At 63.8% G+C, this 24397-nt stretch overlaps 2 protein-coding genes and 1 pseudogene across 4 annotated transcripts; 1 reads left to right on the top strand and 2 right to left on the bottom strand.

Moving 5' to 3' along the window:
• The first annotated feature begins 11 nt into the window (after positions 1 to 11).
• Positions 12 to 2661, top strand: TSR3 (TSR3 ribosome maturation factor). 2 transcript variants are annotated; one of them, XM_004056942.4, is made up of 6 exons: positions 13 to 208; positions 304 to 523; positions 902 to 1095; positions 1670 to 1843; positions 1949 to 2012; positions 2293 to 2661. In XM_004056942.4, exons 1-6 carry the CDS (start codon positions 13 to 15, stop codon positions 2462 to 2464), a joined length of 1020 nt encoding a protein of 339 aa, XP_004056990.2. In that variant the 3' UTR covers positions 2465 to 2661. The 2 variants fall into 2 exon arrangements, with proteins under 2 accessions (XP_055220867.1, XP_004056990.2); XM_055364892.2 differs by lacking the exon at positions 1949 to 2012 and having other exon boundaries at positions 12 to 208.
• BAIAP3 (BAI1 associated protein 3) lies at positions 2462 to 18527 on the bottom strand. Of its 2 annotated transcripts, none has more exons than XM_004056930.5 (34): positions 18424 to 18527; positions 13386 to 13526; positions 13004 to 13091; positions 12733 to 12813; positions 12372 to 12479; positions 10995 to 11054; positions 10781 to 10847; positions 10487 to 10682; positions 10110 to 10154; positions 9913 to 9990; positions 9693 to 9795; positions 9342 to 9449; positions 9162 to 9257; positions 8960 to 9063; positions 8412 to 8532; positions 7793 to 7917; positions 7623 to 7713; positions 7415 to 7471; positions 7242 to 7339; positions 7091 to 7142; positions 6841 to 6971; positions 6568 to 6691; positions 5997 to 6140; positions 5809 to 5901; positions 5526 to 5717; positions 5377 to 5445; positions 5203 to 5282; positions 4937 to 5045; positions 4523 to 4594; positions 4266 to 4346; positions 4070 to 4190; positions 3874 to 3997; positions 3594 to 3799; positions 2462 to 3516 (listed from the first exon to the last, which is right to left on the bottom strand). In XM_004056930.5, exons 2-34 carry the CDS (start codon positions 13514 to 13516, stop codon positions 3413 to 3415), a joined length of 3459 nt encoding a protein of 1152 aa, XP_004056978.3. In that variant the 5' UTR covers positions 13517 to 13526; positions 18424 to 18527; the 3' UTR covers positions 2462 to 3412. The 2 variants fall into 2 exon arrangements, with proteins under 2 accessions (XP_004056978.3, XP_055220858.1); XM_055364883.2 differs by lacking the exon at positions 18424 to 18527 and adding an exon at positions 17329 to 17573.
• A 3822-nt stretch (positions 18528 to 22349) lies between these two features.
• Positions 22350 to 23102, bottom strand: LOC134757450 (small ribosomal subunit protein uS10-like; annotated as a pseudogene).
• Positions 23103 to 24397: the final 1295 nt, after the last annotated feature.

Genomic DNA, 24397 nt, shown 5'->3' with positions numbered 1-24397 from the left:
GGCGTCCGGCGCATGCGCTGGCAGCCGCACGGCCTATTGGGAGGCCGAGGGGCGCGCCTGTGGGGTGGGGAGTCCCTGGCACCCCAGGTCCGCGCCATGGGCCGCAGGAGGGCAGCGCGCGGGCCGGGGGCGGAAGGCGGCCGCCCTCGGCACCTCCCGACCCGCTCCCTGGAGGCCTTCGCCGAGGAGGTCGGCGCCGCGCTGCAGGGTGAGCGAGGCGTGATGGGGGAGAGCGGGTCAGGGTTTGAGGGCCTGCCCGGGGGTCCCACGCTGAGGCCGAGTGCCCTTCTCTCTCTCGTGCAGCTTCCGTGGAGCCAGGGGCGGCTGACGGCGAGGGCGGCCCGGGCCCGGCGGCGCTGCCCTGCACGCTGGCCATGTGGGAGTTGGGCCACTGCGACCCCCGGCGCTGCACGGGCCGCAAGCTGGCCCGCCTGGGGCTGGTGCGCTGCCTGCGCCTGGGCCACAGATTCGGCGGTCTGGTGCTCAGCCCCGTGGGCAAGCAGTACGTGTCCCCCGCAGACAGGTAGGCGCGGGAGGCCTGCCCTAGGTCGTCTTCATTTCCAGCGCGTGGTTCCCTTCAGGGATGGTTTAGTGGGACTTGTATGTCACACCCACATCCACACCCACGTGGGCAGGGAACGTCTGTCTAGTTTGTCTCCATTGCATAGCGCAGAGCCTGGGATAAAGGAGGTTTTGGGGTAATAAACGTTTGTTGAGTGAATAAACGCATGCTCTAGGTGCCCCAAGCAGCTGCCTCAAAAGCTTGCTCGTGAAGTCCGTTTGAGGGTGTTTGGGGATGGCGGAATGATGTCCCTGAATCCCTAGCTAGGCCATTCTCCGGCGACATGCTCCACCTTGGGTAGTGCTGGCTCCTGAACTTACCCCATGCTGCCCCTGGCAGACAGCTGGTGGCGCAGTCTGGGGTCGCCGTCATTGACTGCTCCTGGGCCAGGCTGGATGAGACACCGTTTGGGAAGATGCGAGGGAGCCACTTGCGCCTGTTGCCCTACCTGGTGGCCGCCAACCCCGTGAACTATGGCCGGCCCTACAGACTTTCCTGCGTGGAAGCGTTTGCTGCCACCTTCTGCATCGTAGGTGAGTCCGGGGGCCCCACAGCAGTGTGACCCGGCGGCCTGCTGTTCCTGCTATGCTCCCAGCATCATGTTTCCTGCCGACAGACCCCAGGAGGAGCATAAGGGACGGACAGGGAAACAGTTCAGACAGACCAGGGTTCCAGCCCCAACTGTCACTTCAGGTTTTCGGCCTGTGGAGTTGCAGTAGAGACACAATGGGATCGCTGTTCTATCAGGGCCGGTGTGTGGGGTGCCATTCATTATCAGGGCACCACTGCCCAGAGAATCCTCCTTATCCTCCACGTCGTCCTTACTGAATTGCTGATCTAAAGAGGCCCTGATGAGGCGTGGGGCAGTCTTGGTGGGAATGTTTGTGTTTCGCAGCAAAGGAGGGGGACTTGGTCGGTTGCAGAGGTGCAGACTGTAGCAAGGGAGGTGCAGGCTGGGGGCAGCACGGGTTCTCAGGACTGTGAGCTGATGTTTGCTGGGGACCCTGCGGTTACTCGGGAGAGCGCCGCCATCCGGCAGCAGGGTGATCAGGAGGCACTCGAGGGGACCGTCGACTTCTTTGGGTTTCCTGTTTCTCACACCGTCAGGCTTTCCGGACCTTGCTGTCATTTTGCTGCGGAAGTTTAAATGGGGCAAGGGCTTCTTGGACCTGAACCGCCAGCTCCTGGACAAGTATGCGGCCTGCGGCAGCCCGGAGGAGGTGCTGCAGGCGGAGCAGGAGTTCTTGGCCAGTGCCAAGGAGAGCCCCCAGGAGGAGATCGGTGAGCCTTGGCGGGGTGGGAGCCAAGGCCCTCCAAAGCCTGGGGGGTGGGAGGCCTGGTCCTGCTCTGAGCTCACTTAGAGGCCACTTTCCTCTCTCGGCTCAGATCCCTTCGATGTGGATTCAGGGAGAGAGTTTGGAAACCCCAACAGGCCTGTGGCCAGCACCCGGTAGGTCCTTGGGCTTAATTTCATGATCACTCAGACCCAGGGCTCTCTTCTACCTCTGGCCTGAGCCCTTCCTGCTGCCTGGGGGTGGTGTCGTAAACAACACCCCGATGGTCTTCTGACTAGAAAACCTGCAGTGGATGTCCCACTGGAGAGGTTTGGGTTTGGAGAGCACAGGGAGGAAGAGGAATCTGTCCTCGGCTGGGGGCTTTTTGTGGATGACGTTGCCTCCAGCTAGCCAGGGAGGACGTCATTTGGGAACGTGCTCCCCCTCCTCTCCCAGGCTGCCCTCGGACACTGATGACAGTGATGCATCTGAGGACCCAGGGCCTGGCGCCGAGCGCGGAGGAGCCAGCAGCAGCTGCTGTGAAGAGGAGCAGACTCAGGGACGGGGGGCTGAGGCCAGGGCCCCGGCTGAGGTTTGGAAAGGAATCAAGAAACGGCAGAGAGACTGAGGGTTGCAGACATATATATTTTTGAGGCTGGGTGACGAGAAAATCTAGAGACATGAGGGACATAGATGGGCCTGGCAGCCTCGGCTCTTTGCGGCTGCTGGCAGGACTGAGCTGTCCGGGTTCTCCCCGCACTTCCAGCACAGCTGTGCTCTGTGTCCTGCCTCGGCGCTCTCGCAAATGAAGCTGCAGGCCAAGAAGCCCCTTGTGAGTCTGTCTTTCACACTGGGCCTGGGGAAGGGCTGGAGCGAACTCTCGGCTCTGCTTGGAAGGGTCGTGGAGCAGGTCTCAGGTGGGCACGGATATGTGTGTGAAGGACAGCTGACCAGTTGGCACGGAGCCCTTCACACTGACCACCAGCCTTGGGTGACGTCCCTGGCCTCAGAGTGACCTCAGGGGAACCTTTCCCCGGCCTGGGAGCCCCGTGGGGACTGGAGACCTATGCGGTTCTTGACTCACCTGCCCTCCGCATCCCCTCTGTGGGTGGAGGCTCTGGACCCTCCACCCAGTGGTGCCAGTGGCACCCTTTTCACTCCCCAGCTGTGATTACCAAAAATGCGTCTGCACATTGCCCGTTGTGCAGAGAGCACAGCCACTCACTGAGTCCCTGGAGACCAGCTGCGCACTGCCCACCCAGGGCCGGGGAGCCCAAGGGCAGGGAGGCCCACCTGGTGGTCAAGCCCACTCTGGCCTGCACTGTGTCCTGGGCAGCTGCTGGCCAAGTCCTGCCAAGTTGGCCACCCAGATGTGGGGTTGGGTGCAGGGGTTCACAGCACACACCAGACAGACACGGCCAGGGCGATGGGAGCCACGGGGCCAGCCACGACACACACGTCACAGCACAGGAGGGGCGCCGTGGGCCCTGGTTGCACAAAGCTGGCCACAGTGAGCTGGAGGATGCTTCAGGGAACTTGGGGTGGGGGCCAGGGCCGGGGCTGGCAGCCGATGGACTCAGGGGTCCGCCTCCATGCACTTCTCCAGCTCCTTGAGTTTCTTCACGAACTCCTGCGCCTCCCTGCTGGTGCGGCCTTCCAGCCTCCTCAGCGCAGATCTCACTGCAAGCAGCGCACGCAGGTGTGTGGGGGCCGGGGTCAGGCCCGCTGCCCCTGCCTCCACCCAGATGCTCACTCACCCTGGGCTCTGGGCCGGCACAGGTGCAGGGTGACAGGCTGCCCAGCCCTTGCACCCCCGCCCACCTGGGGCCGGGCGACACCACTGACGCCACCTAGGCCGAGGGCCGCCTCCCCAGCGAAGTCGTTGGTGGACAGCCAGTCGTGGTCCATGACGGTGAACAACACACAGGCCGCACGGCGGCGGCACGCCTCGGCAGGCACGGAACTGCGGACGGAGGCCAGTCAGGGGAGTCTCACTCTGGCAGCCTGGAGCCTGGGGCTGGGGCTTGGGACACTCACAAGTAGAAGAGTTCATCGTATACAGGGTGCAGCGTCCGGGTCTTCACCTGGGTCCTCTGGCTGCGGACCAGTGGAAAGAGATGCGGTGGGCCCAGCTCCACGATCACAAAGGGGTCACTTAAGCCTGCAGGAGCACAGTCGTGAGCCCCCCTGCCCCCATCCCACCACCACCCGACCCGTCCCCGCTGCAACTCACCGTTGGCGTCCAGGGGGAGCAGGTCGGCAGCGTGCAGCACCTCCACGGCCAGCCGCTGCTCAGCCGCCTCGTAATGGCAACGGACGCTCAGGCGTCCAAACCGGTTCTGCTCCAGGGTCCTCTGCGGAAAGGCGGGTGAGCGCAGCTGGGCTCTGGGAGCCTCGGAGGCCACACCCTGTACCTGGCGCCTCCCTACCTGTTTGAGCTTGTCCAGGTAGAACTGCTCGATGCACTCGCGGGTGGAACATTTGTGCAGCCGCAGCTCCTCCTTCAGCCTCTGCAGGGGGAAGCGCATCAGGAGGGGGCCCCTGGGTGCTGGTGGTCAGCGCTGGCACTTGGAGACCTGACTGCCCGTGGGGCCACCTCATGCTCAAGGACACAGCCCGTGCGGGGCTGCAGTTTGAACTCAGTCCCCTCATCCACAGCCCCGCCCCACAGAGGGTCCCGCCTCACCTTGTAGCTTCCGTCCCTCAGGCTCTCCAGGGGCAAACCCTGACCCTCTGCGTGGAAAAAACTGACCAGGGCCTGGGGCAGGGAAAGAAGGCAGAGGTGTCAGGGAGCCTGGCTTGTGCTGGGGACAGGTGGAGACCCCTAGCACAAAGGGGCCCAGGCAGCACTGGGGGCTCAGCAGCCCAGGGCAGAGCCCTTTCTCACACCCTGGCGGGCATCGGAAGCTCCCAGGAAGCGTGGGGAAAGGCCATCACCAGAGGCCACACCTCGGCATTAACGGGAGAAGGCGCTGTGGACAGCCCTGGAGTGGCTGCTCTCCAGCCACAGGAGACCAGGCAAGCCAGTAGGGACAAAGGGAGGGATCAGAGCAACCCTGAGGCAGGGGCTGGCGGGGAGGACTCCTTCACAGAGCTCTACCTCCAGCGTGAAGTGGAAGCGGCTGTAGAAATCAGCAGAGACGTCACGGTTTGCACCCAGCGCCTGCAGAATGGCCTGGAGGAGTAGCTCCCACAGGGCCTCCAGCACCCTGCAGGGCAGCATCAGTGACCACAGGCCAGCCCCACCTGCCCCGCTGGCCCCACCTGCAGAATGGCCTGGAGGAGTAGCTCCCACAGGGCCTCCGGCACCCTGCAGGGCGGCCTCAGTGACCATGGGCCAGCCCATCCCACCCCACCTGCCCGCACCTGCTCAGGTTCCCCTTCACCAGCGAGGCGTTCAGCAGGGCCAGCTTCTCATCCAGGTACTTCATGAGCGGGGCCACGGCCTGCGGGCAGGGGTGGTCAGGCCAGGCTAACCCCGCACCTCTGCCCTACCCCCAGTACACACAGTGCTCCATGGCCCCTCACCCCGGCACTCACCTCATCGTTCTGGATGGAGTCAGGTGAGAGACTGATGTGCTGTACATACTTGCGGATGTCGCCCACCATCTGAGGGCAGGAGCAGTGCTCAGCATGGGCAGGGGGCACCAGGGACTGCCTCCACGCCTTGGTCTCCAGGCCCCACCCACCTTAGAGGTCAGGTGCGCTGTCACCGTGTGGGCCTCCCGTTGCAGATCGTCGTCCAGGGCCTGTGTGCAGCTGAGCAGGGGGCGGGGGAGCACCCCCTCGGGCCCCGTGGCCCCCTCTGGCCATGCCAGGCCCTTCAAGGCCTGCCCAGCAGCCTTGCGCACGAGCTCCACATTGTTGAGGACCACGCAGAGCTGGAGGAGGTGTGGCCAGGCAACGATGGGTCGGGGGCCTGGTGATGGCCCCCCACCTCCTGCCGGCTCCCCTCCCCAGCTGGCCACTCACCGCCTCGCTCACTGCTTCACCGGCTGCCCCTGGCTGAGTGTCCACCTTCTTCCGAAGCAGCTCCGTATAGAAGAGGGTGGCCTCACACATGTCCTGAGAAGGGGACGGCGGTGGGGAGCCATGGAGCCCTCCCCTGCCCCATCTCCTCTCCCACCTGTTCCCCTCACCCCCAGGGCCCACCCACACACCTGGCCAAGCTGGGTGCCCAGCCCCTGAGCCTGGGCAGGGTCAGGCCACGCCAGGCGCACCCACAACTCCTGGATGTGGCTGAGGCAGAGACCAGCAGTGGCTGCGGAGCTGCTGTGCCTGGAGGAGGCGTCCATGGGCTCCAGCTAGGGAGGCAGGGGAGACTGGGGTTGCTGGGGAGGCTGGGGAGGTGGGGGAGGCGGGGGAGGCTGGGGAGGTGGGGGAGGCTGGGGTTGTGGGGGAGGCTGGGGTTGCGGAGGAGGCCGGGGAGGCTGGGGTTGTGGAGGAGGCTGGGGTTGTGGAGGAGGCTGGGGTTGTGGAGGAGGCTGGGGTTGCGAGGGAGGCAGGGGAGCCTGGGGAGGCGGAGGAGGCTGGGGTTGCTGAGGAGGCTGGGGTTGCTGAGGAGGCTGGGGTTGCTGGGGAGGCGGGGGAGGCTGGGGTTGCGGAGGAGGCCGGGGAGGCTGGGGTTGCTGGGGAGGCTGGGGTTGCTGGGGAGGCTGGGGTTGCTGGGGAGGCGGGGGAGGCTGGGGGCCTGGACCAGCCCCAGTGTCCTCAGGCCAGGGCAGCTGTCACCGTGTCCATGTCCACGGCTCCCTGAAGCCTCCACTTGGCCTGGTCCCTCAGCACTTGGAACCAGAGCTTCACAGCAGGCAGGAAGGGGGTGTGGATGCCAGCCAGGGCCAGAGAGCGGCTGTCCCTGTGGTGGGAGGGTTGTGAGGGCTCGGCCCTGACTCAGATACCTTAACCAGCACGTTCCAGGCTCGCAGCTCCAGGACCGTCCCCCTCACAGGTCCTGGGGCCCTGGTCCCAAAGTCTGTCTGCAAGAGATAGGGACGGGGCACCCACCGGCCAGGGATGCTATCCCAGAAGCGCTGGAGGTCAGCCAGGGTCAGGTAGAGCTCAAAGAGCCCCGAGGCCACCTCCAGGGTCATCTTGGGGCTCAGCTCCTCTGTCAGCACCCACGCCTCCTCAGCCACCTGTCCGGGACAGCAGGATCAGGCCTCCGGCAGCAAGGAATCCCAGGCCCGTCCTAGCCAAGGGCATCTGCCCACTTCCCCATGCCTGGCAGGCACCCGGGGTCAGGGGCCCTCCTCACCAGACGCTCCAGCTGCCGAAAGGTCAGGGTGAAGACATCCACACTGAGGATGCTGCAGAGCAAGGGACACACCTCATCCACCTGCGCCCCACCTGCAGGCCCTGTTGGCTCCGACCCCAGCCCCAGGACAGCACTGAGGAGCCAGGCCCACCTGTGGAAGAGGCTGGCGTAGACACTGTAGCAGAACTGAAGGTCGTCATAAACGGCGTCAGCCAGCACAACCAGCCCAGGCAGGCGCTGTGGTCCTGGCTGCAAGGAAGCCTAGCTCGTACCCACCTCTCGGCCGCCCGTACCCCTCACGGCCAGGGTCCCCCACAACCGCACCTGCTCTCGGGGACTCTTGGCATTCAGGATCCTGTCGTACCACTCACGGTTGCCTCTCTGCAACAGACGCCACCAAGACAGCATGGTGGGGTGCAGGGAAGAGGGAGAGGTGGGCAAGAGACCGTGGTGCAGAGGTGCAGGGGACGGGAAGGCAGGGAAGGGGAGGGGAGGGCTTAGCAGCCGGCCTCCACTGGGCTTTGGAACACACCTTCAGGGCCGCAGCAATGTCCATGTTCAGCTCCGTCTCGAAGGGACAGATCTCAAAGGAGGGTTGGAAGAGCTGCAGCTTGCCCAGACACCTGGTGGGGGCAGCACGCTGACGTGGGGCCTGCCCTGCCAGCCGCCCCCACCCACGCTGACACGCGGCGCTGCACCCACTTCAGCAGCAGCTCCAGGCGGTAGACAGCGGTGCTGTTGGTGGCAGGGAAGTAGTCTCGTAGCTGGCGCAGCAGCTGCAGCCCGAACTCAGAGAAGGCGGAAAGGCTATCAGCCAGGCTCTCCTCCTGTGGGGACAGGGCCCTTCAGTGCCAGCAGCCCCGACCGGTCACTGATGAGGAGAAACATCCTCCCTGCCTTGGCCCGCAACACCCTTCCCCCGGCATGGTCAGCCCAGCTCTGCCCTGAGCAGCACCCTCCACAGGCCCAGTCGGCCTGTCCCAGCCTCGGTTTCCACCCACGCAGCTCACGTAGGGCCTGTGCCCCTGCAGTTCCCACGTCCGTCCTGCCAGGGCCGCTCCCTCCTGTCGCTCAGATGGGCGCCAACTTGGCGGCTTTCCCCAGCCCCGTCCTAAGTCCTGGCCGCCCCCCGAGGTGACTCCCATGAGTCTCCCGTCTCCTTTCTGCAGAGCGCTGGCTCTCGCCCACGTCATACAGTTTGTCCGTTTGTCTTTGACCCCCACGCGGGCAGGACTCTGCCCCTCGCCGACCGGCACTGAGCGACCCCAGTCCCCAGCACTCCCTTCGCCATGGCTGGCAAGAAGGTCCCGGCTGCACCCACCTGCTCCTGGGGCAGTAAAGGAGCCTCTTCCCAGTGTGCCTGCATGTCCTCCAGCAGCCCCAGCAGGTAGCTGTAGTCCAGCGTGCAGGTTTGATGGTGGCGGCTGCTGACCTGCCAGTGCCTGTGGGGCCCGGCCCATGGTCAAAGGGTATGAACCCCGCCCCTGCCATGCCCACTCAGCACCGCCTACGGCACTACCCCTTTCTCTGCCCCACCCAATCAGCACTGCCGCGCCTACTCATAGCACCGCCCCTTTCCCTGCCCTCCAGTTAGCGCTGCCGTACCTACTCATGGCATCGCCCCTTTCGCTGCCTCACCTACTCGTAGCACCGCCTCTTTCCCTGCCCACCCAATCGGCGCTGCCCCACCTACTCATAGCACCGCCCCTTTCCCTTCCCGCCCAATCAGAGCAGCCCCACCTACTCAGCACCGCCCCTTTCCCTGCCCCACCCTCCCAGCCACGACATCCACTCACCGCATGGACCCCAATGCCCCACTCGCTCACGCCCGCCCACATTCCCCGCCCACTCGTGGCTCCACCCACTCACAGCACGGCCAGCTGCAAAGGTGACAGGTTGCTCTGGGCTCCGTGCAGGCAGAGGATGGTGGCGGCTGGTGTGCTGAGCTCTCCTCGCCAGCTGCTGGAGTTGGGCTGTGGGAGGAGGTCTGTCGGGGGTGGAGGCGGGACAGCCCCACATCCCCTCCTCAGGCCCCCTGCCGGGCTGTTCCAATCCTAGGCGCACCCACTACCTCCTCTGCTGAGTGCTCGAACCGCAGCAGATGGCTGAGCAGCAGCAGGTGGGACAGGAAGCCGGATCGCCCGCGCTGGCTCATGGCCGTATCCCTCTGCAACGCAGAGCCCACCCAGTCACCAGCTCTGCCCCCGCCCCAAGGGCGGGGGTGGAGGACGGGGACGCCCACTTTCCCCACCTGCGTAGTGATCAGCTTGAGAACCAGGTGGCAGTGTCCCTGCACACGCGAGGCACTGGAGCGTGGCTCCAGCTTGAACCAGCGGTCGACGCCAGCCACAGGCACCTCCTGGGGGTAGCATGGGGGTCAGGCCCACCAGACTCCTCCCCCTCTCCTTCCACACTGACTCTGTGAGACCCTGGAGAGACCACATGGCCTGGGCTTCCCTTCTCCGGGGAACGAGGATGACAAGTGCACTCAGTGGAGGCCCAAAAGCAGGAGCTTCTCCAGGCAGTGCCCTGCCCCTTGAAGGCTGGGACACTCCCCAGGCCCCTCTCTAAATGTCACCAGCCCCACCCCACGCCCACTCACCCGGACAGGTATGTTGAGGCACCCCAGGAAGTCATCGGTGTGGTCTTCGGTGGGTCCTGCTGTCCCGTTTGTGCGGGCTGACTTGACGATCTGTTTGAAGTACCTGGCCACCGCAGGTGGTGAGCATCACGCTGATGGCTCCTGGGGAGCCACTGCCCGCCGGGCCCCACGACCAAGCTGAGGGCACGGGTGACGGGTAGAAAGGTCCCAGCAGTCATACCTGCCCATGCCCTTCAGGCCGATGACTTCATTCAGCTTCCTGCACGCTTCTACCAGGGATACATCGTCGTCATGATCCCTGGTGGGGACAGGGGAGGACCTGGCTTGTCTGGAGCCCGCAGCCGGGCCCTGAGTCCGTCCTGCTCCCCCGCAAAAGGTGTGCATCCCCCCCGCCCTGCATGGCGCAGGGGCCTGTACCAGATGTCCAGGTGCAGCTGGTCCGTGCTCACATCCTCAATCTCACTACAAGGAGAACAGAGATGCCCATGAGGGTCCCCAGCGAGGCTCTGCCCAGGCCCGGGTCAGGGAGTCCAGAAGCAGCAGGGACCAGGCCACAAGCACCCGCTCTCCAGACAGGCTGTTCAGGTCCAAATCCTGATCCCGCCAGGTGTTGCCAGCCGTGTGGCCCCGGTGGCACAACGCCCATCTCTGGGCCTCAGTTTTCTCCTCTGGAAAGTGGGCACACGGCCCCACAGAGACCGGGAGCTGCTGCGAGCCACCACCCTCCAGGCACAGCCCGGCTCTGGACCCCAGGCAGAGCCCCCCTCCCGCACCCAGACGGGCGAGGGCCTCACAAGAGGAAGTGCTCCTTCCAGACGGGGTTCAGGGTGCTGCTCTTCACCTCGGTGACCTGGATGCACTTGGCGGGCAGGGGTCCGCCGCGCTTGCTGCCCTTGCGGAAGCCAAAGCGCTGCTCCTTCTGCCCACGGGGCTCCCGCGTGGCGTCCGAGGCAGGCAGGATGCCCAGCATGCAGTATGGGTCGCTGAAGCCTGGGCACGGCAGGCGTCTCAGCCCTGGCCCCACGCCCTCTGGCCCTCCACGGCCACCAGGCCTCAGGGCAGCCGAGGTCTGCTGGGTCCCCACTCACCGTTGGGGTCCTTGGCCAGAAGGTTCTTGGCACGCATGACAGAGACTTTCAGGGCATACGTGGGGGCCTGTGGACAGAGGGGCATGGGGGGCCTGGTGAGGCTGAGCTGCCCCCCAGATGCCCTACTTAGCATGGAGGTGACAGGGCCTTGCCCCGTGCCCCTGCCACGCAGGCACGTGCTGGTCAGTGCCTGCCCAGGCAGCGGAGGCCTCACCTTGGCCTTCCTCACTCGCTCGATGGCCTCGGTGTGCTCCTCAGGGCTGGTGCCAAACACCTGTGGAGGGTGGCTGGGTTGGCAGGGCCTAGGCAACCCCTGAAGCGAGGCTGGCCACTGTCCTGGGACCTCGGGCTCAGCCCATCACAGACACCCAACCTCAGTCCTCACGGGTGCAGGGTTGGGGGAAGCGTGGGAGGGAGCGGCAGAGGGTTTGTGCCAAGGGGCCTGGGCATGCCCAGAGATGGTGGGTGTGATGGGGGCACGCAAGTGCATGCGTGGGAATGGGGGCCACGGGAGGACAGGGGAGTTCAGAGCACATGCAGGTGGAAGCCAGGAGCATCCTTCGAGGTGCGTCTGTCAGCCTATGTGCATGTGTGTGTGTGTCTGTGTAGACATGCAGCCTGTGTGTGTCTGTGTGCACCTGCAGCCTGTGTGCGTGTGTCTGTGTGCACCTGCAGCCTGTGTGTGTGTGTGTCTGTGTGCACCTGCAGCCTGTGTGCGTTTCTGTGTATACCTGCAGCCTATGTGTCTGTGTGCGTGTCTGCACCTGCAGCCTGTGTGCGTGTCTGCACCTGCAGCCTGTGTGCGTGTCTGTGTGCATCTGCAGCCTGTGTGCGTTTCTGTGTGCACCTGCAGCCTGTGTGCGTGTGTCTGTGTGCACCTGCAGCCTGTGTGTCTGTGTGCGTGTCTGCACCTGCAGCCTATGTGCGTCTGTGTGCACCAGCAGCCTGTGTGCGTCTGTGTGCACCTGCAGCCTGTGTGCGTGTCTGTGTATACCTGCAGCCTGTGTGTCTGTGTGCGTGTCTGCACCTGCAGCCTGTGTGCGTGTCTGTGTGCACCTGCAGCCTGTGTGCGTGTGTCTGTGTGTACCTGCAGCCTGTGTGTACCTGCAGCCTGTGTGTGTGTCTGCACCTGCAGCCTGTGTGCGTGTCTGTGTGCACCTGCAGCCTGTGTGCGTGTCTGTGTGCACCTGCAGCCTATGTGCGTGTGTCTGTGTGCACCTGCAGCCTGTGTGTGTGTGTCTGTGTGCACCTGCAGCCTGTGTGTGTGTCTGTGTGCACCTGCAGCCTGTGTGTGTCTGTGTGCACCTGCAGCCTGTGTGCGTGTGTCTGTGTGCACCTGCAACCTGTGTGCATGTCTGTGTGCACCTGCAACCTGTGTGTGTCTGTGTGCACCTGCAGCCTGTGTGCATGTGTGTCTGTGTACACCTGCAGCCTGTGTGCGTGTGTGTGTGCACCTGCAGCCGTCTCTGTGTGCTGTGCACGGATTGGGGAGATTCTGCATACTGTTTGGGTGATGATGGTGTCAGTGGGTGGGGAAGGGGTTGAGGTGGAGAAGCTGTCAGGGTCTGGGTTGGGGTCAGGGTGGGCTGACCTGCTGGAGATAGCTGAGCAGGGCCTCCTCGTCGTCCACCTGGTCAGGGCCCATGGTACCCGCGCGGTAAAGCACCGTGTACAGGGCCTCCTCGTAGAGCATCTCCACCTGCAGTTGGGGGAAGGGCAGCCACAGTGCCGCGTCCCAGGCCCCCAGCCCTCAGCAGCACCTCCTGTCTGCCGAGCCCAGGCCCCACCTCTGCCTCCTTGCACCAGGAGCCCCCCACCCACTCCTCACTCACTCACCCACTCACCCTGGCTCTCTGCCATCACCAGACCCTGTGCACACAGTAGGTGCCTATAAACGGCTGAGGGAGCGGCCGCTGCAGACGACTGCCCCTGGTTCCGACCCCCACCTTTACCTCCTCTGGGGCCAGGGCTCTCAGGCCGCGGCTGGGATCCACAGGCTCCAGGGGTGCTGGCGAGCCACTGCGCAGGGGGACCTGTGTGTGGGGCCCAGGGTGAGGGCTCTGATGGCAGGGAGAGCCCCAGGCCTGCAGCAGGGAAGACAGGTGGTGCCCCAGGAGGTGGGAGCGAGGGCAGGAGGGAGCGAGGGCAGGAGGGAGCGGGGAGGAGCAAAGGGGGAGCCCCATGCTGGGCTGTGGTATCGGGCCCTGGGGGTGGCACCCTTACCTCGAGGCATGGCAAGCCCTGTCTGCCTTCCCCCTTCTTCAGCATGAGGCGCATGTGGGCAAAGAACTCCACGCCATCCCCAGGTTTCCTGGAGAAAGAGCTGGGTCAGCTCACAGCTCTCAGCATGCTGGCCCCTGCCTGGGACCCTGGACTCCAGGGGCAGTGGGGAAGGACTGGGTCAGCTTGCAGCTCTCAGCATACTGGCCCCTGCCTGGGACCCTCAACTCCAGGGGCAGGAAGGGCCATGTGACGTCCACGGTGTGGCACAGCTAACTGCAGACCCTCCTTCCCACCCAGGGGTGCTGGGGCAAGGGTGGCCATGTGTGAAGTCTGGCGGGAAATGACCCTGTGGGCGTGTGGGGCTGGGCCCCTCGGCACCCACCAGGCCCCCGTGGCAGGCTCCTGCGGGTCGGCGCTGGCACTCCCTGGGTTCTGCTCAGTCCTGCGGCGGAAGGACGGGCACACCTGCACCTGCCTGAGCACGCTGCTCTTAATGTCCAGCAAGGTCGACATGGCGGGCGACCTACAGCAGAGAGCACAGCCCGCAGTCTCAGGTCGTCCACTCAATCCTCCGTGCACCACAGCAGGCGGAGGGGTGGGGGGGTGGGGCGGGAAGAGGTGGGGCAGAGGCCTGGGAGCTCACCCACGGCCTGGATGGCGCTGGGCACCTGGTCAGGCGGTGAGGGCTCCTGTCCCCACACCTGCTGGGTGACCGGCTAAGCCCCTGCGCCCCCTGCAGGGCAGCTTCAGGGAGGAGGTAGCAAATGCTGTCAAAGGCGGGGCTGGTGCCCACCCAGAGCTGGGGGTCCATCAGGGACTTATGGGGTCCCACTGGCGAGGGAGGCGGTTGCCACACTCGCCCCCCACACCCCTCCCAGCGACAGCACAGCAGGAGACGCCTGTTTCCTGGGGCTGGCTGCATCAAGAGGACCAAGATCTGGGCCACAGCACTCAGCTCCCCCAGCCCCCGTGCCCACTCTGGGGCCAGGACGGATGCCAGGTACCCAGCTCTCCTATGTAGGAGGTAAAAACTCGCCAGAACCCTGACATCCTGGGTGGAGGATGCCCATGTGGCCAGGAGGCCCTGGAGGGGACTGCCTGGGGGTCCTCGCTCACCAAGCACAGCGGGGGTCAATGCCCCCTCCTCACCCCAGGAACTGGTCAGCAAACCTGAGGTGGACAGTAGAAGGTGGGGGGCAGTGTCCCCACAAAGCAGGGCCTGCTCCCCATAGTTGGTACAAACGAGAACATGAAGCGAGCCGGGCCCCGCTGGAAAATGCCGGGTGTGGGGCTACAGTTCCCTCCCAGTCCATCCAGCGTCAGCTCCCCTCACGTCGCCATGACAACTGAGCCAACCTGTCAGCTTCCTGCTTGGAGCAGCAGCAGCAGCAGCCCAGATGTCACCGCTGGGACAGAGCTGCCCTCTGCCAAGGCCCGGAGCCTGGGCCCAGGCAGACCCGGAAGCCCCCTGGAAGGCCCCACCCACTTTTTGTTTTGTTTTGTTGAGATGGAGTCTCGGTCCAGGCTGGAGAGCAGTGGCATGATCTCAGCTCACTGCAGCCTCCACCTCCAGGTTCAAGTGAGTTGCAGTAGCGCAGTCTCCGCTCACCGCAACCTCCGCCTTCCAGGTTCAAGCGATTCTCCTGCCTCAGCCTCCCAAGTAACTGGGATTACAGGCGTCCGCCACCAAGCCCAGCTGATTTTTTTGTACTTTCAGTGGAGACGGGGTTTCGCTATGTTGGCCAGGCTGGTCTTGAACTCCTGACCTCAGGTGATCCACCAGCCTCGGCTTCCCAAAGTGCTGGGATTACAGGCATGAGCCAGCACCGCCCAGCCCACCTGTGTCAGGGAGGAAGGCCGGGTGGTACTGCCCTGCACACCCCCTTCAACAGGGGCAGGATGATGGCTAAGACACCGTAGCCTCCTGAGACCCTCTTCCTCTGCATGGGTGCAGGTGCAGACCCTCCACCTCTGCACTGCCTCTGCCTGCATGGCCCCCCGGCAGCCCCAGGGAGGTCTCCTCCCCACTCCATGAAAACTGTCCCAGAGGCAGGCCACCTCTGCCCCACCACAAGAGAGGTAGGTACCCACTCTTGGGTTCCTGTCCCAGCCTTGCCGACCTCTGATTTCTAGGACACCGTGCTCCCCCAGCCCCCCGGGGTCCTGGCCTTGCTGTCTGGGTCCCTTCCCTTGCCAGTGCTCCCTCATCCACCTGCGGAGGGTGCCTCCGGGCTGGGCACACTGGCCCTCGCAAAGGGCATAGTCATTCTCACGGGACAGGAGAGGAAACGAAGACCAGCAGGTTCTACCGCCCACCCAGGCTCTCACGGACAGTTGGCCCTGCATGCCAGGCCAGCTCCCCACAGTGGCACTAGACTCATAAGCTCAGTGGGCAGCGTGGGGGCCTGGGCACACCATGCCAGTGGTGGGTTCCAAACGGACTTTGTCGAGCCAGCTCCTGGGCCCCTGCTGTGTCTGTGGGGGTTCAGGGTCACCAGCCCCAAGCTATACCCACACCAGCTCAGACACCATTCCTGGACATCTCATCTTGATTCCAAGGTCCCTGCCAGCCCCCGAGCCCTGGGTGCAGGCTCTTACGGGACCAGACCCTAGAGCTGAGGACAGGAAGGAGGGTTTGCGGCTCCCACCCTATGAGAGGCAATGCTTGCGGGGGGGACTCACCTCCTTCAAACCTATCAGTGCCTTCCCCTGTGAGCCTCCCCCCCAAAAGATAGGGGGGCTTGGTAGGCTGGGTACAGTGCTTCTGGAAGCTGTCACCCTCACAGCCAGTTGTGAAATCCTCAGGGGCCTGGGAGTCACAAGCCCCCTTCCCCTCCCTTGCTGGGTGGAAGAGGCTGCTCCCCCTGCCGCCCCCCGAAGCCAGTGGAGCAGCCGCTGCTGGAGCTGTTGCCAGGGCAACCGCCGCAGCATGTGCGTGTGACAGGGGCGATGGGGGCTCGCAGTCCTGGAGACAAATGTGACGCAGGAGCCAAGTGGCCTGAACTGCGGGGTTGGGGAGGGGGTATCTTTGTGATAACAAGATGTTCCAGGCAGAAAGAGGGGGCTCGGTACCCTCCCTACATTTTCCTCTCCACATTCACCTCCTCATCCCCAGAGCAGCCCGAGAGGGGTGCCCTTTGCTCCCTGCATCTCAGATGGGCAAACGGAGGCGCAGGGCTGGGAGCCCGCCCAAGGTCCCAGAGCCAGCAAGTGGGCCGGGGATGGCAGTCCAGGTCTCTTTGGTGTCCCCAGTGCTAAGCTCCTGGGACAACCAGCTAGGCCAGCCCCCCTGACCCCAACTGCAGCTCCTGCCCCTCCCACTGCCCGTTGCTAGGATGGGTGCAATAATGGCGTCTTGGCACAGGTGTACAGAAGACTTGGCTCATCCTGGGTGCGCAGAAACCCCTTTGGTTCCCCTGGAAACCCCAGGCTGCCTGGGCAGCTGATAGCCTGGCTGCAGCCAACTGCGTGGGCCCTGGGAGCCACCTGCCACAGAGGCCAGAGCTGCTGTGAATGGTGGGCATATGCATCTGTCTGTGACCGGTACAGGAAGCACTGGCTGCCTGGGTGGCTCTCAGCACTTACGGGGCAGGAGTGAGCCAGGTGCAGGGGACCCCCCATCTTTCCCGTGGGCCCAGATGTGATGTAACTCCTTCCCAGTCTCTCACCCTGGGACAGTAGCATGAGGCAGGATGAACCCCCCCATACTCTGCTCATGCCTGATGCCAGGACCAGAACCACACTCCCATCTGTCCAGTGAGCAGAGGGAGGACCGCCAAGGAGCTCCTGCCTTGCGGCACTGGGGCTGAGCCACACCTGCCCATCCCACCTTGCTCCCTGGCTGTCCCCCAGGCCTGGGCTGAATGGGGAATGACATTTTGCAAGGAGGATGGCACATCTCATTTCACAGCCCACGGTGGGGGCGACTTGCCCAGAGCCCAGATGTGAACCTGGGACTCTTAAGCCAAACCGTCTCCTGCCAGGCCATTTGGGGGCTCAGGGTTGGGGGCAGTGAGGCAGCTGAGTCTGGGGGCAGCGGAGCAGAGACTGGGTCAGCCTTCCTCCCCAGTGCAGGCTGTCTAGGAACAAACGCCTTCAACGTGTTGGTGGCGCCCTTCTTACCACATCTGGGGCAGGGGGTTAGCTGATGGTGCCCTGGGTGTGTGCCTGGGGCAGGAGGTGGCAGGACATCTGCCCCACAGGCTGGCTCTCCACGCTGCCCTCTTGGTCTTCTCTCCAGCTTCCCTGCTCTTCCTCCCTCAGCCCCCCGACTCCCCTTCACCAGGCCCTGGGGGTTTCCCGCAGGAATCTCTCCCTGGTCTCACCGACCCCTCCAGATGGCCCCTGCGAAGCCGATGGCAGTGCCCAGGTGCAGGTCACCTGGCGGGCCCGCTACAAACGCTGCTCCCCGGGGTCTCATTCCAGTCGAACCCCAGGAATCTGCATTCTAACAAGCGCTGCCGGTGGCCTTGGGCTCCCTGAAGCCTGAGACGGCTGCCAAGGTCCAGCCGCGGGCGCCCAGCAGGAGCGCAGGAGACCGTAGCCCGAGGCGCCTTCTTCCTCCCCTCGCCTGTGTCTGCGCAGCGCTCCCTCCTCCCTCTGCGCAGCGCTCCCTCCTCCCTCTGCTCACCGACCCCCTCCCTGCCCGCCTCGCGGCACCCCCTTTCCCGGGGCCCCGGGCGCCCGCAGGAGCCACACCCCCAGTTCTATGGGGGTCTCTCCCCTTGGAGGGGGCGGGCGGTCCGGGGTGAGTCTGGGGGCGGGTCTAGTGTGTCACTTTAAACTCCTCCCCCGGAGACCCCGGCCCAGGCAAGAGCCCACAGCCCTTTGCCGAGTGGGGCTGAAGGAGGGGCGGCTTCTTTGCGGAGTGGGGCTGAAGGAGGGGCGGCTTCTTTGCGGAGTGGGGCTGAAGGAGGGGCCACTTTGCACTCGCAGGGATTTCGGGGGAACTAAAGGGCCTTACGAGGACCTGCGGGAGGACGCCAGGGACGAGGACGCTGGGGGGTGCAGCCCGCCCGGGAGGGCTGCTGGGAGGCCCCGGGCCCGTCTGCTCCCCCGGGGAGGGAGGCGCGGAGGTCGAAGCCTCGCTTGACCGCCCAAGTGCGGGGGAGGCCGTCGCCAGCGCCCGGATACCCTCCCCGTCCGCTCCGCAGTGCGGACCCCACCGCCGCACCCTCTCCTGCGCGTTCGGAGGGGAAATGCCCCCGAGACCCCGCCCCTCCAAGCATGCGCGGCCTCAGTTTCCCCAGGGCCGAGGGGGCGTGGAGACCTTCCCACAGCCCCCCGACTCGGAGGCCACCCCCGTGCCTCCTGGGGGACCCGGACCAAGGGGGCGGCGGCCGTCGGTCCGTCCGGGTTGGAGCGCGGGGCCGAGCCCAGACGGCGGCCCAACAGCACTGGCTGCAGCCCGCGGCACTTACCGTGGGCCGGCGCGGGGAGGGGGGGCTCCTGGGGCGCTGCGCTCGACACCAGCTCGGGGAAGCCGAGGCACAGCTACCGCTCCCAGCCGCGCGCGCCGACGACTGAGCAACTGCTGGGCGGACGCCGCTGCGGGGGCGGGGTCTGACTGGGGGCGGGGCCGGGCCTGACTGGGGCGGGGCCTGACCGCGCTCGCCCCGCCCCCCGCGTCCACTGCGCCTTAGGGGACCCGGCCGGGGTCTCCGTGCCCTGAGCCGGGCCGGAGCCCCCTCCCCCGGGATGCGGGGCTGTCAGTCAACCCACAGGTGGCTGCGGGACGGGGAGCGGGCTTGGCTGCCTCGGGACCCCGCCTGGCCGCGCGCGCCCTCCCCGTGGCGCGTGGGGTCTAGAAGGGGGTGGTCGGCGGGGTCTCCTCCGCGGACCCCAGGGAAGCCACGGTCACGAAGACCAGCAGCGGTGCAGACCTTTCTGGAAGGGCCTGACTCAGGGACCCCTCGCGGGCCCCGCCGCTCTCTTCTCGGGGCGGGGATGCGTCCTCCAGGGATCCACTCGGGACGCCCCACGCCCACGCGGACGGCCTGTGGGGCGATCGTCCCTGGGGCTCTGGTGAGGGCCCAGTTGGCGCTTGTGGGGTCACAGCCGGCCAGAGCCCCCGGAGCCCCTGGGGTCTGCACTGGACCCCGCCAGCCCCTCCTGGGTGGCTCCCCACTCTTCCTCCGCTGCGCTGTCCTGGAACCCCAGCGGGCCCGCGGTCTCCTGCAGGGTTTGTTAAGGCATTGATGGGTCCTGTCCCCAACCCGCTGGTCCCAAAGTCTGGGTGGGGGCGCGATCTGCGTTTTTTCCCTTTTTTTTTGAGACAGGGTCTCGAAAAAGCTCTCAGAAATAGCTCTCAACCAGGCTGGAGCGCAGTGGCACCATCTCCACTCACTGCAACCTCGAACTCTCCGGCTCAAGTGATCCTCCCGCTTCAGCCTCCCCAGTAGCTGGGACCACCCACCGGCTAATGTTTTTTGGTTTATTTTGTGGAGATGGGGGTCTCCCTATGTTGCCCAGGCTGGTCTCAAACTCCCAGGCTCAAGGGATCCCCTTCCCCGGCCTCCTAAGGCGCTGAGATCACAGGTGTGGTCCCCACGCCAGCCAGCGCCTGCACTCCCCAGCTCCAGTCTGCTGCCGCCAGTCCAGGGACCACACTTTGAGAAGTCCGTGCTAAGCATGGTCCTGTCGGGGGCCTGAGGCTCTCAGACTTGCCGAGGGCGCAACGGCCCCCCCGTCGCACCTGTGCTTGGTCAAATACAGCTGGACACTCGCAGCCCTTTGGGGACAGGGGGTGGGGGGTGGTCAGACTTTGGAGTTTTCACCCGAAGGGCACCTGGGCAGCCCAAGGCCAGACAGGCTTCCAGAACACAGCTCTTCAAAGGGAGGGGGCCCGTCTGCCAACAACTGTCTTGGCTTCTGGATCCCAACTCACTCAAATCCATGCCCGCCCCACACCTGTCTGTGTAGGATCGGGGGCAGGACCCCTGGGTGGGCTCTCCTTCGGGACGCTCGGCCCAGGCTCTGCCCGATCCTGACCCAGCACAGCCAGGCTGGTGGGGGAAGGCAGGGAGCTTGCAGGAAATGCAGGGACTGGCTGGGACAGGGACGCGGTGGGGGAAGCAGGGGAGGGGGCCTGGGCCCTCAGCCCCACTCTGTAGCAGTGTTCCTCCTGAGGGGCTGGTGGGTCTGGAGACCGGGTCTGGGAGTGACGCCCCTGCCTCTGCGGTCTTGCACCAGGTTCTGCCCACCTGTTGGAACAAACACAGGCCGGTTGCCATGGTGATCACACTGGCTTTGAGTGAAGGGACAGGCTCTGCAGCTATGGTAAACAGGAAGTTGGGAGGGGCAGCCGCTGCTCCGGCCCCTACGAGAGCACCAACCCTGAAACCAACACTGCAGTCCGTGGGGTGCGGGAGCACCCTTGGAGACCTCTCCCCACTCTTTTCTAGGTAGGGAGACTGGAGTCCGGAGACGGGAAAGGGCTTTTCCAGGGCCACATAGCGATAGGCTGAGTCCCAAACCAGCCCTGGGCCTCCGTTTCCCCAGGAGAGGACGGTCACTAGGACTGTCCCCTCCACAAACATTTGGTGCGGAGTCGAGGAATGAACGAGCCGAGCGACACCCCACTCGGTGACCGAGGCCTTCATTCTCCAACTTGTTCTGAGGCTGAAGACAGGCTGACCTGGATCAAAGTCTCAGCACCCTGCTCACCCCTGCCCCAGGGCGACCCTCCACTGCCCAGGCCTCAGTTTCCCTCTTCTGTAAAATGGGGACAACAGCAGCACCCACCTTGGGTGCAGCTGGGGGACCTCAGTGAGCCAATCTCAACTCACAGCAGGTCAGCCTCAGTCCCAGTTGGTGGGGGTGGGAACTGCAGCCACCCAGCCAGAGCTCCGGTCCCTCCAGTGACCCAATTTACCTTTCCACAGCTTGGGGCTGGAAGCCCATCCTCGCGTGAGTCCCCTCCCACTAAGAGAGAGGGCAGGAGAGTGGGCCGCCCATCCTCCCCACCCTGAGCCCCAGGCCTCACTCTGAAGGGGCTACCCTGGCGTCTCTGCCTTCGGACCCGAGTGCAGACAGCTGCCGTGCTCCGGGGACAGTGAGGGGATGGCGCAGGTGCAGGAACACCTCCCAGCGATGTGTCGGGACACGAGACCCCCTGCCCAGACGGGGTCAGAGCTTGAGGAGGCTGCTGGGGCACCAGGGCTGCTTGTGCAAAGCTGAGAAAAGCCATTTTTCAAGCCTGGCTCTTTTCACATTCTCAGGACTTTGTGCTGGAAAGGGTCTGGCAGGCAGGGAGAGTAGCTTTTCCTCCTTAGGGCCTGGCCGGTGGCGGGGGGCGGAGGTGGGGGGGCAGGTAAAAACGCCAGGCTCTGGATACGCAGGCGCCAAAGCCGCTGAAGCACACAGGTGAGGCCATGGCAGAGTTAGACACCCCCTCCTGTTCCACGCTCATGAGCACAGCGCAGGGCCCAGTGCTACCACCCTCTGGTGGCAGCCCTAGAAATTGCAGGCACAGCCTCCCAGAATCTGCCCCCAACTTCCCTCTGAGGACCCAAGCAAGGAAGGGCAGGGTCCTTGGAGAGCTCGTGGGGTCAGAGCCCAGGGACTCCGGCCACGGACCCTGCCTGCCCCGGAGCTGGAGGACCCTGAAGACTGCCAGAACCTGTTCCTTGCCCCATCAAGAGATGGGCTCTGGGTGGGAGGGCCTCAGCCCAGGTCTGGCCTCATGCCTGAGATGCTGGTCTCCAGAGCCCACACCAGAAGCTCCAGGAGTCCTGCTGCCACGCGTGCACAGGTGGGGCCGGCTGGAGGTGACCACCCAGTGTCACGCTGGAGTTCTCTCAGGCCTCCGTGCTAGTAGCAGCATCTGTGAGGGGTCCAGGGCAGGGCGGGGACAAAGAAATGGGCCCAAGAAAGGATCCTACCAAGCCCCCAAACAAAGGCCATTGGTGTGCCAGAGCCCTGCAGGCAGGACAGCCCCTGCTGCGGTGAGGCTTGGATGGCAGGGAGGATAGCACCGTGTCCCCTGGCCCGGCCTCCCACCAGCCTGAGGGTGGGGGTGTCAGAGGCCCCTTCCCAGCGAGATGGGCTTCTGTGCTCACTGTGGTTAGGGGCCCAGCAGGGAGAGGCCAGGCCCTCAGTGTGCATCCTTCTGTGCAGAGCTGGGGTTGGGAGGCGACTCCTCCCAGCTCTGGGGGCTTCAGAGTCCCTCCTTTTCTTTTTTTTTTTTGAGACGGTGTCTTGCCCTGTTGCCCAGGCTGGAGAGCAGTGGTGTGATTTCAGCTGTAACCTCTGCCTCCTGGGTTCAAGTGATTCTCCTGCCTCAGCCTCCCGAGTAGCTGGGACTACAGGCGCCCGCCACCATGCCCAGGTGATTTTTGTATTTTTTTGTTTTTTTTTCAACTGGTAATCAATTTATTAAAATAGTTGACTTAAGCATCTGCAATGGTGACTTCCACTTCAACTCCTGGCTCAATACTGATGGAAGTAATCTGCTTAACAATCTCGGAAGGACTGTGCAAGTCAATGAGTTGCTTATGGATGCTCATCTGGAGTTTTTTTTTTTATAAGTTCTTTTTTTGAGATGGAGTCTTGCTCTGTCGCCCAGACTGGAGTGCAGTGGCGCAGTATTGGCTCACTGCAAGCTCCGCCTCCCGGGTTCACGCCATTCTCCTGCCTCAGCCTCCCGAGTAGCTGGGACTACAGGCACCTGCCACCATGCCCGGCTAATTTGTTTGTATTTTTAGTTGAGATGGGGTTTCACTGTTAGCCAGGATGGTCTCGATCTCCTGACCTCGTGATCTGCCCGCCTCGGCCTCCCAAAGTGCTGGGATTACAGGCGTGAGCTGTAATCTGGCCAGCTGTAACCTGGCCTCATCTGGAGTTTTTCTTGTAGTGATTCTCAAAGTGTTGGTAGGATTCAAACCGGTCCTTTCACTTTGAGATTCTTTTCCTTTGTGCCTCTGATCAAGTCAGCACACACCTTTTCAAGTGATTTTATGCTGTAGCTCGTTAGAGTGATTCAAATTTGGTGAATGTTGGTGAATTTGGTGAATTTGGCGAATTTGGTGAATTTTGGTGAATTTTGGTGAATTGCCATCTCCGGCTCCTTGGGTGTTTTTCTGGTATCCTTAAAAGCCAAAAGAATTTTTTAGGCCGGGCGTGGTGGCTCACACCTGTAATCCCAGCACTTTGGGAGGCCGAGGTGGGCGGATCACGAGGTCAGGAGTTCGAGACCAGCCTGGCCAACATAGTGAAACCTCGTCTCTACTAAAAATACAAAAAGTAGCCAGGTGTGGTGGCGTGTGCCTGTAGTCCCAGGCACTCGGGAGGCTGAAGCAGAAGAATCGCTTGAACCCGGGAGGTGGAGGCTGCAGTGAGCCGAGATCGCCCCACCACACACCAGCCCGGGCGACAGTGTAAGACTTCGTCTCAAAAAATAAATAAATAAATTAAAAAAAAAATAATAAAGCCATAGCTGCTGCGTGGCTTCCTGACCAACGTTCCTTGGCGAGAGCGGACAGCGGTGAGTTAGGAGCAGGAGCATGCGGATCAGCGATTCACAGCACCTACCACCACGTCTTCCTCAAAGGGCTAATTTTTGTATTTTTAGTAGAGACGGGGTTTCACTATATTGGTCAGGCTGGTCTTGAACTCCTGACCTCATGATCCATCCGCGTCGGCCTCCCAAGGTGCTAGGATTACAGGCATGAGCCACCGCACCCGGCCTAATTTTTGTATTTTTAATGGAGATGGGCATTTGCCATGTCGGCCAGGCTGGTCTTGAACTCCTGACCTCAGGTGATCCTCCCAACTCGGCCTCCCAAAGTGCTGAGATTACAGGCATGAACCACCGCGCCCGGCCTCAGAGTCCCTCCTTAAAGACAAAGCCCAGGCTCGGGAGGCCGAGGCAGGAGAATCGCTTGAACCCGGGAGGCGGAGGTTGCAGTGAGCCGAGATCATGCCACTGCACTCCAGCCTGGGCGAGAGAGTGAGACTCCATCTCTAAATAAATAAATAATAAATAAATAAATAAGGCACAGCCCGCATCGAGGAGTGCGAACTTGCCTTATGCGGCGGAGGGCATCCTGGAGGAAGGGCAGAGGCCCAGGGAAGGAAGAGCCCAAGCCACACGTGCCCGGTCGTTTTCTTGTGCCTGTTCCTATTTCTTCCTAAGAGCCGGATAAGCCGACCTCCTGGCAGGTGCAGAAGCCTTTGGACCAGGCTGGGCCAGAGACAGGCAGGGTGGACGGGACCAGTTGCCCCAGCCCCTTCCCACCCAATGGGCCAAAGCCAGGAGCCCCCACCCCAACTGGGCCCAATGGCTTCCTCAGACCAGGTGGTGCCTGGGGATCTCAGGCTGCGTCTCCTGAGCAGGTGCTTCAGGACACCCCCAGACCCAGAATCAGGGTCGGCTGGGGATGGATCCCAAACCAG

The sequence above is a fragment of the Gorilla gorilla genome, chromosome 18, assembly GCF_029281585.2.
Source record: "Gorilla gorilla gorilla isolate KB3781 chromosome 18, NHGRI_mGorGor1-v2.1_pri, whole genome shotgun sequence".
Taxonomy (NCBI): domain Eukaryota; kingdom Metazoa; phylum Chordata; class Mammalia; order Primates; family Hominidae; genus Gorilla; species Gorilla gorilla.
This window is presented reverse-complemented; position numbering and strand designations above follow the sequence as displayed.

Bases quoted from the DNA above. Each gene is read 5' to 3' on its own strand.
- TSR3 (XM_004056942.4), top strand. From the start codon at position 13: ATGCGCTGGCAGCCGCACGGCCTATTGGGAGGCCGAGGGGCGCGCCTG. The intron at 1,096-1,669 runs GTGAGTCCGGGG...TCACACCGTCAG, and splicing joins TGCCACCTTCTGCATCGTAG to GCTTTCCGGACCTTGCTGTC. The intron at 2,013-2,292 runs GTAGGTCCTTGG...CTCCTCTCCCAG, and splicing joins AGGCCTGTGGCCAGCACCCG to GCTGCCCTCGGACACTGATG.
- BAIAP3 (XM_055364883.2), bottom strand. From the start codon at position 17,423: ATGAGACCCCGGGGAGCAGCGTTTGTAGCGGGCCCGCCAGGTGACCTG. The intron at 10,155-10,486 runs GTGAGGCCCTCG...TTCTCCTTGTAG, and splicing joins TGGAAGGAGCACTTCCTCTT to TGAGATTGAGGATGTGAGCA. The intron at 3,800-3,873 runs GTGAGTGTCCCA...CTCCGTCCGCAG, and splicing joins TACGATGAACTCTTCTACTT to TTCCGTGCCTGCCGAGGCGT.